This window comes from Xiphias gladius, chromosome 11 (assembly GCF_016859285.1).
Source record: "Xiphias gladius isolate SHS-SW01 ecotype Sanya breed wild chromosome 11, ASM1685928v1, whole genome shotgun sequence".
NCBI classification, from domain to species: Eukaryota; Metazoa; Chordata; class Actinopteri; order Istiophoriformes; family Xiphiidae; genus Xiphias; species Xiphias gladius.
In genome coordinates this window covers 27,531,678-27,545,057 of record NC_053410.1, presented here as the reverse complement: position 1 = coordinate 27,545,057, position 13,380 = coordinate 27,531,678, and the positions used below count along the sequence as shown (strand labels likewise).

General features: G+C 38.3%; 1 protein-coding gene across 1 annotated transcript in view; it reads right to left on the bottom strand.

The window, feature by feature from the left end:
• birc6 (baculoviral IAP repeat containing 6) overlaps positions 1-13,054 on the bottom strand; it is a 164,381-nt gene extending 151,327 nt beyond the window's left edge. Inside the window, exons 1-3 of the mRNA XM_040139786.1 lie at positions 12,616-13,054; positions 7,299-7,480; positions 3,542-3,737 (exon numbers count right to left, since the gene is read on the bottom strand). Coding sequence (XP_039995720.1) covers positions 3,542-3,737; positions 7,299-7,480; positions 12,616-12,826 — 589 coding nt within the window. The 5' untranslated portion in view covers positions 12,827-13,054. The remainder of the gene's footprint in view (positions 1-3,541; positions 3,738-7,298; positions 7,481-12,615) is intronic.
• Positions 13,055-13,380: the final 326 nt, after the last annotated feature.

The window sequence follows — 13,380 nt, the reverse complement described above, 5'->3', positions numbered from 1 at the left end:
CAGAATTTATCAAATCAAAACACTATTTGCCCTTAACTTTGTGGACATTGTCAACATAAGGTTTTCGTCTGATCCACTTTTTATTTGTCAATTGATCTAATAATTTACTCAGAAACCTTAATACTCATAAACAAGGAAACTACACCACAACAGAGACTCTCCCAGCTCTGACTCCTCATCCATCTTCACCACACCAACAATGTTTACTATATGAAACACTGCACTGCTCTAGTTTAAAAGTTTGAGCTGTTTTTTTAGGTTAATATTGTTTATTAAAATACAAAGAAATGTAGAATCACAAACCAGCCAGAATAAACTGCAACCCAAAGTTACTTTCATTCAAAAATATGACAAAGAGCTACAGAGTGATACAATTTGCATTGCCTGTAATTTGGTTTGCATTTCCCATTTTTGGTTTGTAACTCACAGCTTTTCATATGTGCTTGTAATTTTCTGTTTGGGTTCCTCAATTTGTCTTTGCGCTTTAAACCAATCTGGGGGACGTGCAGAAAAATCTCTGGTTTCATGTGTAGAAAAATGCTGGTTCAGTGTGGATCTAGTATTTGTTTTAACTGCTGAGCTTAACTGTTGGCATACATAGCAGAAACGTTTTGCAAGACTCAGTACTCCACCAATACTCTTTAATCCTCCAATTGGTTTTAGGATTAAGATTTTACTAACTGCTGAGCAGTCAAATAGGTTTTGGAAGTCCACAGAATTGCTATGGTTTCTTTGAACTGGCAGTACATTTGAAGTAGTTTTATTTTTTCTGTTACATAGGCCTCAATGGAGGACACTTTAGTTTAACTACTGAATAATGTAACTTGTTGCTGTTTCCTCTTTACTAGGTCCTTAGGAACTAAGAGGAAGATCATGTCATCATCTCATCATGCCTTTTGTCACTTATTGATGATCCTCCTTTAGTGGCAGCAGTCCTTCAGTTTCAAAATCCAATTCTGACCTATCAATATGTACAAAAATGCAGACTAACTAATAATCATTTTCCTGTTTTTGTGTATCACTAAACAGATTTATAGAAAATATGCACGTCTTTCACGAATATACAGAAAAACTGCAATATTTAACTGGTGTCTTAGCACAACAGTAAAGGAGTTAGGCAATGTAAGTTTATTTGTATTACACCTTCCGATAATAAGGCATCACAAAGTTTGATAGTTTTCCTGCTTTATTTAGCATTATGGGAGAGAATGGAACCACCATTTATGCTTTTTAGAATCTCCACCTTTGAAACATTTTTCCATTTACGATGATGACAAAACACAGAAAAGTGAGACAAACTATGAAAAGCAAAGAAAATATTAGAAGCACAAAGGAAAATTGAAAAGCACAAAAGAAAAACTGATTTGCAAACATAAAATGAGAAAAGCAAACCAAAAATAAGATATGTAAACCAAAATACAGGCATTACATGCTGTGGTTTTACATGTAAATCACATTTTTGGCATTTCACATTTTTTTGAATGACAGTAATTTTGAGTTGTAGTTTATGATGGCTGGTTTGCAATTCCGCATTTCTTTGCGTTTTAATAAACAAACATTATTAACCCCTTCGTATTCAGAACGTGCCAACAGAGACTGTAATTACACTAATAACTACTAACACTGCAATTATTTGGTTTATAGGGTGACTAAACAGAAACAAGTCAAATACCAAACTGAACATCCTGTACCAAATAGAACACTTGCACTGTCTGGTGCATGCTTTGGACAACTATCAGTGGTGTATGATGTGCAGCAGCTACAGCTATATATACTACGGATGGTAAAGAGTTTCACAGCAAAAATACAAAGTAAATCCATCAACCAGTACACACAGGGACAGCACCAAGGGAAAGGTCCTGGACAGTGGGATAACTACCAGTAGCAGCACTAGCTCGGCCCTGCAGTCAACTACTAAAAACATACCACAGGAAATTTCATATAACAAACCTTAAACGAACAGCTGTTATTGCCTTTCCAATATGCTTGTATTAGTTGTCTAAAGCTGCGATTTCAGCTTAATGGTGAAAGAAAAAGGCTCAATGGAATGTGAAAGTGTACTGCCTCACACGCGCGCACACAAATACGCATACGCACGCACGCACGCGCGCACGCACACACAGAGTGGGGTACAATTCTTCACAAGTTCTTCTGAGTGCTTTTACAAAGCTAACATGTAATGAAACAGATTTATGAGAATAGACCCCTTTAATGTCTCTCTTTATAATGGTCGGTGTGTGTGTGTGTGTGTCGTAACGAACACAGCAGTTAAAAGGAACATGTGGTGGTTGCAATAAAGAAAAGTAAGCATATCACCACGCTCAGAGCCAAGGCCTGCCCTTTGCTTTGATATAATCTTTCCTGCTGCAGAAAAGAAACCCTCTGATGGCATGGATGTTGCCAGGATACACAGGAAGGAGTTTGCCAGCGTTTGATAGCGCAATCTATTGATTTCCACAATGAAAGACAATGTTGCTCCCTTCGCATGTGTTACTGGGCTGTCTTGTACTGTGCTAAAGGGTCCATATTCAATTACGTTGGGCTGCCTCGCTTCCTTTGTGGGAGCAAGTGCCATGGTTTGTACAGTGTTTTGGACCTTAAATGCTTCATCAGCAGGCAAGAACTTTTTCTAAGTTTTCTAAACCTGGGATCTAGAGCAACAGCAATTAGGACTGTGTTTGGAGATTCACGCTGAAACACAGATAGTCCTTGCCATCTTGCTGTGATCTGTCCTGCCACATGAGCCTGGTATGACCTTACTGGTGCAGTCTCAAAGGCTGAACTCTGTATGGACTTAAAGCTTTGAACAAGCTGTGTAAGTGCAGAGAGGGTAACAAATTGTTGCCCACTCAGAAACACTATAGCTCCTTCAAATGGCTCAAGGGCCTGTCTCAGCTCCTCAATCAGGTTCCACTGTTCAGGCCTGAGATCAAGGTAGTGGTGCTTTCTGCTCAGAGTCACTGCTGGATCTGAGAGTGCAGCAGTCAGTGGCCACCTTTGTTCCAGCAGCCTGCATAATGTGATAAGTGCTGATCCAGCAAGTACTTAATGTAATCTAACACCAAACTATATCCTGCAAAATTACCATTGCGTTCAATCAACAGCTCAGTGTCAATTATTAAACACAAGCTTTACAATACCAGGTTTATTGAACGATTACACAGGATTGGATTAGATTATACAAGTGGACATGTCCACCCTAGGAAAGTTTTAGGTTTAAGAAAGCTCTTTAGCCATACCACCCTAACCTGCAATGAATGCTGCTCTTATTTTTGCCCAAATGATGTTAGAGAAGTAACAGCACTGAGAGAGAAGAAAAAAAAACAAAAAACAAAAAAGGCACAGAATCAAGTATACTGAATTACTCTGAAGTACTCTGAAAGACACCAGGAAGTATTTTTAGTTTTCCCTGACAGACTTCTCTCGCGTAACACCCTACATGCTTAAAACCTGGCAGTGACTTTCAGGTGTCAGTAATGGCCAAATTAAAAATTCCTGTTAGGTCACAATTGCACAGCTGATATGAGAACAAGTGGTATACCTCTGTTCAAATAGTTGTAACAATAAAAAAGCACTTTTTGTGAGCCTGTCAGACTAACCTTGGCCACTTTGTGATTGGCTGCTGTCTCATGTGAGGTATTCTTCAGGCCTTCTTTGAGCTGGGCGATGAAGAGTTCATAGCCATCTGTGTTGGACACATCAATCTTTTCCTGACAGGCTGACAGCATCTGCTGGGCCTGAAAACAGACGCACAAACATAGATATATATATTAGTTCCAAGATGCAGATATATATAAAGTTTTATTGCACTATGGTAATCACCATTTTCTGGTGTTTTATGTAGTCTGTGTAGTCACAGATTTTCAGATTTGTGTTGGTGCACAACAGAAATTTTCCAAGTTGTCATTTGGTCAGAGGGTCATAAAGGCTTTAATGTGATAAAAGATGTTCCCTAAATGTCAGTGTCAAGCAAAGTAGAAGTTCAGAGGATTTGAACTCATGAATATTGTGGCTCGGTGGTTTTATTGCACGGCTTTCTTGCATTGCTGCTGAATCAGGCATTGGTCCTCTCTTCATAGTATACTAATGGTTCCATGGGTTGTTAAGCCATTTGATGCATGATAATGTGACTTTACTCACACATCAAAATCAGAATATCATGATTTAGTCAGAAATGATTAACCTAACTAGAGTCACACTATATGAAGTATGTGTTTATAACTATTTGCTTTTACTGATGAATACTTTAGTCAGAACCTGACTTATGTAGCAATGTGGTTTCGTGGCTGAACAGAACAGTTGGGTGGCTTTGGATGGTACAGAACAGTGGGTAACAGGCTATTACAATTCTGAAGGAGAATTAACTAACCTGGGTGTGGTTAGATAATAGATCTGTCCAGTGCATTGTGCATCCATGTCCATGTATTAATTCATCTATATTATTTGGATGCTAGACAAAACTAACAACAATAGTTAGGTTAAGCACCCACAAACAAAAGGACAAGTGCTAGATATGTCCCTGACACAAACACACACACAAACACACCAACACACCAACACACACACCAACACACCAACACACCAACACACCAACACACCAACACACCAACACACCAACACACACACAAACACACACACACACACACACACACAAACACACCAACACACACACCAACACACCCAGAGCAAGTAGAATTGGTGCATCCCCATCTAACAATAAAACATATCTAATACTGTCAGCCAATAACAATTTAGCTCAAATATGTCAGTATGGTTTGTACATTTCACAACAACAATACTTATCTGAGTAACTCCATGTGATGTAACTACAAAAACATTTTGTTTATTTTTCTTTTCCTCCCCTACCTATCATTAAATATTGATGCATGTGGATTTTGTTTTTTGCTGTGTTTGTTTTTTGTCAGCAGCTTCTGTTATGTATACCAAGTTTCTGGTAAACAAACAATGTTAAATTCAGTGTTTCTTAGCTGTATTCATTGTCAGTATCCTTGAGTTCTAACAAACATGTTTCTTCCTTATAAAACATTTGAAAAGTAATTTCTAAAGTATTTTGAAACCTGCATCGTTTACATCCATGTTTATCGGCTTTTGGTTGCATTTTGTTGCCACATTGCTATGTTTTTTGGGGTGACATCAAACATCAAAGTTTATTGTGTGACTTCAATCTCATTCACATGCATTTGCGTGCTTATGCGTGTGGACACGATACTAACAAATCAGGGATTTGCTCACAAAACTTACTCCAAAGCGCGACAAGTGGTCACAAGCTCCACTTTAAGGTTACCTTAAATAAAATTTATTGATACCCAAAAAGATTATACCCTATTTTTTTTAAGATATCTGTACCTTTTAGTGTTGATTCACCTACTTACGGGAATTGCAGTGCACACTAACTAAGGGTTGACCCACTGCTGAAACTGCTGGAGTTGAAGAAGCCAATAAGATAAATATTCTTACAGGAAAACTTATTTGGTCATTCCATGCCAACTCAATCAGAATTCAGAACTTTTCCCAGTTCATGTCATGGATTTTCTCTTCATGTAATAAATCATATTAAATTCATGGGACCTTGCAAAATCCAACAGCTCTAATCCAAATACTTTTTTAGTTATGATTTTTGAAGTTTGGCCATCTGAGCTAAATGTTGTAATTTTTACAATTCTTTGCAGTTTTTCCGCAAGTATTTTTGTCTGTGATACGCCTGTGTGTGATATGCCTGTTTTTCATTGGTTCAAGAAATTTGCATGTTACAACTTGTAATGGCTTGGTTTGTTGCATACTAGATGATGTCTTCTTGTTCCATGTGTCTGGACTAAATATTAATCTTAGTTCCTTAGATCAATACACATTATTTTGCCATTTCAACTTTTCTTCCTGTGCGTGTCGTAAGCTCCCTTGTGTTCTCTGTATTTATGATCCTCATTGAGCGACTATTTAGTGCTGGGATCCAAGTTGAACGGATCACAACACTGTTTCTGAAGAAAGCTGTATGTCACCAAAAAGTAATTCTGGTGATGCAAACAAACTGGCATCATCTGTCAAGTCAGATCCTCTACTTCTCACTTCAATAGTTTGTCCTGTCTGTTCCCAACTCAGCCAAACTTGAAAGACCAACTTTTCCATAAGTGAAAGCTGTCTTGTGACACTTTTCTTCTACTAGGCTTTTTCCAATACAGCAGAGCAACGTGAACAGACAGAGGCAAGGAGAGTACTCTATAAAATTACTACACTATACCTGATTGAATACTTTGTTGGCATACAGGTCACACTTACATCAGCGATGCCTAAGCTGTTACTCACAGTTCTCAGTTGATTTGTCCTAATCATTGCTATATGCCAGTTTCCTTTGGCATTCTGTCACTCGACTTTTTGGGGGTCTTCTTCACAAATTTGGAATATATTCTAGATGCTTAACTTTATCGCCATATTGCTATGTCTGTAACTTGTAAGCCTGTAAAATGATCATGTGTCATCGTCCCAGTGTCAGTGCTGGTAATGTTAGATGAGAGCTGTGACGAAAAAACTATCACTAAGATTAAACATCCTAGTCTGAGAATAACTAATAATAATTAACTTTGATGCATAATGAATAATGTTGGATAACCATTTTATTACTTCATGCACTATTTGGGATTTTTTTGTAATGCATATATAATAATACTAACAATAATAATAAAAGCGCAGCATTCAAATACTGATTTTGATGTACCAGGGTAACAGTCGCTTCAAAGCTTCGAGGCATTCGGGTAAGCCCTACCTTAAATGGACTTGAGGTGTCAGTTGAAGTGTTAACAATGAAAACAGCTGATATGCTTAATGTTTGTTGAATGTTTATTACTGCAATGAGCTGAAGTTGCATGAAAAAAAGAGAGATGAGATGAAAAGCATTTGAGGTGTAAAGAAAAGCTAAAGAAATCAAAATAGATGATTTTCCCAATTACAGTAAAGTAAACTTTTATATTACTCCTGCAGTTATCAAACTGGTGTGGATGAGTGTGAGAATGGCTAGTGTGATTATAAAGTAATCCGAAGGAGCATTTACATTTTTGTACAATTTTCATCTGCTGAATGATTGTTGTCAAAGGTTTTAAATAGCCTTTCATCTGACAGAGGGCTTATACTTTGATTGTGGAACAAAAGGCTTAGTGTAAACACATTTATCCGGGCCAATCACAACAACTGTTGTTGCATATCAGATGACAGTAACCATCTCTGTAAGGTGCATCCTGGTGTCTCTTAGAGCAGCAGAAGATAGCCAAAGTGCAGTCTTCTCTTACCTCTGTGACCGGGAGCTCCAGCTGAACCATATCCTCAGGCTTTGCCACTGGAGGCTGGAGGGCGGTGTCCAGGAGCAGGATGCCATTCAGGTCCTTCCTGCATCCCACTGCATAGTCGTCCACAAAAAGCACCTTGTCCACTGCAGGAAAGTACTGACACCTGACACGACCACCAGGTTTAGCTAGGACAGAAAGATAGGACAACACACCACACAGTGTCAGGATACACTTAAATTCTGCTCTTTTCTAGTGTAGCATTGAAAACACATATTAAGCAGCGTTTTTGCTCCTCTTCTGCACTGCCCTAAGGTTTTACATTACAGTAAGTAGTGTTTATTGGCTTTGAGATATGTTTAGTTAGCCACCGTAACTTATACCCTTTTATGTTTGCACACATTAAGCTTAATCATCCATTTAATTTCCCTGACTAAACTCACTGAGCCATCTCATACTGGTTTTTCTAATGGCTTGACAAGGTGACGATTGACAGAAGGTAGGCCCTAATGTAAAAAATAACACAAAAGCTACTGTTTGAAAGCTTGACAGAAAATGAAATCAGGTGTTACCATGTCTCACTTTAAATATTAAACAATGAATAGAATATCTTTCAGTTGTAAAAGTGTATTATCTCTTATAACTGTTCTATTGAAACGTTGGAAGATATGACTGCAAGCTTCTTAACTGCAGTGACTGAATCAGGGTTCTCCCTGAAGAATATATGTACAAGTGTGTAACAAGTGACCCTTTGCTAGCCCCGCCCCTTTGTTGTTAGCCCCTGTCAGGTCTAGCATGGCGCCAACAGTCACTAACTGCACTCTCTGAAGAAATATTATCCAATATTTGGAAAAAACGAACAAAGCTATTTCAGAAAGAAGCAGACAGAAGGGTCTACAGTATGCATTTGAGGGATATATCATAGATGTCAAACTGATTGAGCAGCAAAAACACATGAAAAAGATAAAGATGGAAGCTAAAGTCTACTGATCATAATGTAAAAGTGAACCACCACATCCACTGGCAATCGAGACAGAGGACTATGAAATTAAGGAGGAAAACTGTCCTGTAAAACAGGGTAGGTCTTTATTCACTGTTAAAATGATTAAAAAGCAAAAGTAAGTATCAAAATAACTGAAATCAACATGACTGGCTTGAGTTAACTGATGATGGGGAAACATATATAAGGTAACATTGTGATGCTGCTGTCACTTCACTGATGAAAGCCTTCAACTAATAAGATGGTTTACAAAAGATGGTGAAGAAGTTCTCTCATGAATAGACAGGGACTAACTATAATCAAATCTGATCATTTCCATAACCTACCCTGTTTAAATGTTTTTAAAGATTTTTTTTTTTTTTTTTTTCCATTTTTCACCTTTAATGGACAGTTAGGAAGAGGTAGACACGAAACAAAGAGAAGTGAACTATTGATGTTGCGGTCATGTTGCATGCATCATAACCATTCGACTGTCAAGGCAATTCCTCTGCATTTCTAATAACTTGAGTTAATGATTTGAGGAAGCAGATCTCTCTCTTTTGATATTTCCCAAACCCTGATTTTCTGATTGGAGTATGTTTAGAAATTAATCGGTATGGGTACAGGTACTAATAAAACAGTGTTTTCAAACTTCGGAATCTACACCAAGCATCACAGTTACAGTATAATTGCTAAAGTGCACCTTGAGGTATCAGTTTTTCCAGTACTGACAAAAACTTTTTCATATAGAGGCCAAGTTAGTCATCTCGTCACCAGATCTGATAGCAGACCACTCAAGTAGTCGTCAGGGTCATAGCCAGGATTTTTGAAATACTGAGGTCATGAGTGTAACTGCCCCTCTATGCCCACCAGCCCAGTGCTGATAATTTGACCAATGTTTTTTTACTTTGGAGATTTCCTGTTTTCCCTTGGCCTAACCATGGTCAGTGTTCTCTCTTATTTCCTCTTTTGTTACAAATGGAAAAATTATCTGTCAGTGTGTTGAATAAACTTTTTTGTGCCAATCATTGAGAGTAGCGTCAAAACTTATAAAAAGTTGCTTCCCCCAAAACATTCAAATTAAAAACTCTGAGGACCTTTAAAAAGTCATAAGATGCAACTGTCAGTAATAAAAGGTAAACTGCGCTTCAGGGGACTCAAAAGCCCACACTCACCCAAAATATCCCATGACTCTGGATATCACAGGGAATGTCACACTACCTATTAAAATTAAGTAATTTTCAGCAGTGAGCTGGGTAGAGGAAACAGTATCTTTAAATCATGACTGCAAACACTGTCAAAATTATCATAAAAAGAAACAAAATATGAAATCAATCATCAAAATCAAAATTAAGTCAGTAATTGTAGAAATATTCATTCAATAAAAATTGTAGTGCACACAAGGGATGTCAAGATCATTTATTAATAGTCGTAGGCTAAAACATTGCCAGATGCTACATGAACAACAAACATGGGTGAGCTTCCACTCTGAAGTTCATAGGTTTAGAAAGAGCCTTATATAATCCAAATGAAGGTGACATCATTAAACAGTTACTGAAAAGAGAAGTATAGTAGATACACACTTTACACACTGTAGATCTTAATAGTTTAAATGAAATTCTGGATAAATTTTTATGATGGAATTATTTCCTCTGTTCTCTGTACCTACAGGTAACTCATTCTTGTAAAGGGAGGGTTGAAACACAATCCCTTCACACTGTCGGGATCAGATAAGAGATAGAGCTTAAGATATGTTTTTGGCCGACTAGATTGCGCCTAGATTTATGTTTTCATATTATGCACATTTTTAACTGTTTATTTTGAATTTTGTACATATTTTTTCCTGTTATGGTGATATTGTTGAATCCTTAACTATGATGTAGATTATTTTGATTGAACATTGTATTTGATAAGTATGGATTAAGAAATGTAAATGTGTTTCATGTGATTTGCAAATGACCTCAGGTTACTGAGGGACACCAGAATCTTTAAAAGCACACACTTGTTGCCGATCATGTAATGAGCGAGCCGGAGTAAACTTGCAGATTTGTAATAATGTAAGATTAATAATAAATGAAGATGATCTAGACATCCCTTGTTTTAGCTGATAATTCTACTGAAATTTTCAATTTTCAATTTTTCAATTTTCAATTTTCCAGCTAAGCACCCTAGGAGATGAATGAGCATACAGCTGTGCACCGGATTATCATCTGTTGATAAAGTCTGGAATTGTCTTTGCATTCCAGATGCTGGTCCATAGATAAAGTGCTGAACTGAGGTCTGTGCTACAGGACATACAACTAGAGGAGTTATCTTTATGATGACTGAGTGGAAAACTGATTTAATAATAGCAGCTTTGCTTTGTTAGGATGGTTAGTAGATGAGCTGAAGCACTCACACCGATCTAACGACTTTCACTGCCTGACAGATATCCATCTGTTAAGTTTTTTTGGGACATGAACTTGGTGGGTATAGAAGAGGAGTAAATATGTATTCACGGTGCAAACGACATTATGTCAGGCTTATTCCATTTCTGTCTTTTGTTATCCTCTATCGACATTGGAGAGTATAGACAGCAAAGTACCAATGTTTGTCACCATTTTTCCCAAAACAAGTTTTAACGTAGGTCTGGATATGACATCAACTGAACTGAACCTTCTAACAATCACAACCGACAGATATCTGATGGTGACAGACACAGAATCAGCCCCCGACTTGGTGACGACTTGAAAATGAACTGAAATTAAAGTAAACAGAAAATATACTACAGATATAAAAGATGAGTGAGGTTGCAGGTCTATTTGTGTAATATCTCTGTTTCACGTTCCAGAGCTGTAGTATCACTTATATCTATACTATGAACATACACAACTTCCATGGGAGCAGTATTTCATTAATATTAGCTATTTGCAGCATGAAGTTGTCTCTAAAAACAACATAGCCTACATAGATGGTGAAGGCGGTTGTAAGATTTATGGGTATTCCACCATACAAAAAGGTGTCTCTCTCCTACAAGTCCTACTTCCCATAAAATGCTTTATCTTAAGGTCATTTGAAACAATCCTCAAATGGTCTGCAGCATATCAAACATAATAGCCAGCTCAAAATAACTAATTTCTGCAATTGTCGAGTCTTTATAGGAGCAACTTCATGTAATACTGTTTACAGTCAACCACCACACTAACAAAAACCAGAGTACTGGCTCAGTAGGGAGCCATGGTCACCATAAATGCTTCATATGGAAACAGGTGCTAATAAATAACTCTTTTGCTGTACTAAATGTTCAAATGTATTACTTTTTGTGCAATGACAAAAGTCAGAGTGAAAGCTCTTCCTTGGAGGCCTGAGACACATTAGGAGATTAACGTCATTTAAGACGTAAACAAATTGGACAATAACAACAGACTACTGTCTATAAGCCACTCAACCCGTGTGTTCATGCATTTCTCTTTCACAGCTTTAAAAAAACACTATGACACATGCTGTGATGTGTGAACAAAGAGGACACGAACAACGCTGCAGTTGCCAGGCTGTGCTCCTCAAACTGTGGAACACATCTTGAGAAGCTAATACCTAACTCTTGCAGAAACTTTGTAATGTCCTGTCAGTACATGGTGACAGAACATTGCGTGCTGACATGCAACACAAGTGTTAAGATGGAAATTTGACTGTTTTATCCATGTTGGACCAGCAAGCAAATAAGGCCTCACTACACGAACTCTACAACATCAAGTCAGTTTAGTTTAAACATCATACCAATAACTCCAAATTACTTACGGTGCACACGACAGTCTGCAAAATTAAGCAGTTACAGAGCCGCTAGCTACAAATTCACATTAACAATCTGTATCTACCTTTAACTAAGCAATATCAAGTCTATTACTTCAGGTGTCCAAGATGTAAATTGCACTTCTAACGACGTAATGTTATACTGATTGACCACAAAAATAACAGTAACTGCCAAGGAAATGTGCCCTGCTAACTAGCATTGTGCTAAGTTAACTAGCTAGCTATTAGCTTACATGATGGATATATTATGTTGCAAGTGTGGTAAACAGTAGCAAACATTGCCGTCGAAGAAGCACTCATTTAGATTTGACCACAAACAGATCAACGTCTGAATATTGTGTCTTTATACAAAGAGAACATGCTAACTAAACGAATCCTGTTTACCAAATTTCCATCTAGCGTTAGGCCCGAAATGTAACTGCTAGGGACAGCTAACGTTAGCTAGCTGAGGTTACAACTCAGCTGCCGTGTTTAGTGTCTGTTGACAATCAGTGGTTGGTTTGTCGAAACTGAAACTATTGGTGTCAGGGCTTGACAGAATGCTCCGGTGCTTACCGTGCAACGCTGAAGCCTGAAGAATGGCCCCCGAAGTGCCGTCAATTACTTTGATACTGCCGCGGCTGGTAACGGCTAAGATAGCGTTCAGGGCCGGGTGGTAGGAGAGGCTTCGCAGGCCCTCCTCGTCGCAACGCAGGCAACCGTCTCTTAGTACTATCCAGTCTGAGGAGGTGGACGACCCGGAGCCCGGCGAGGCCGCGGCCGCCATCTTTCCTTATTTTTTCCTTCCCTTCTTTTCTAGGGTTTGTAAGGATCTGATGATAAACGTAAAACTGCTAAATCTATAAGATTAGCTCCGAACTATCACTCCTCTGCCACTCCTGACTCTTTCTGCGGCTTCTTCTCCTCCGCCCGTTACCGCAGCGATGGCTATTCACCATCAGCGCTAAGGAACTCCAGGCTGGGCTTTCTGTCAGTTACACGATAGGTAAACGGAGCTAGCGTAGCTGTCCGCCACCTCTCGCGATAACACGAAGTGCAAACGAGAACAAATGGATGGACAAAATAACAGGAACACCAAAATAATAGCTCTGCAACAAATACCAACAGCAAGTAACAAAGGTTACAATGTTTTCTTCCATTGTGCCCGGCCTTTGTATACACAAATGATGCAGTCCAATTAAATAACACCACAAACTACTACCCCAAGCATTACCACACAGTTGAATCTGACACTTTAATTCAAAACTTCACATTAAAGCTTCAAAGATTAGCCCAAGCATTTATTGTAGTGGACGGCATTATATAGTAAGCTTAGACTCT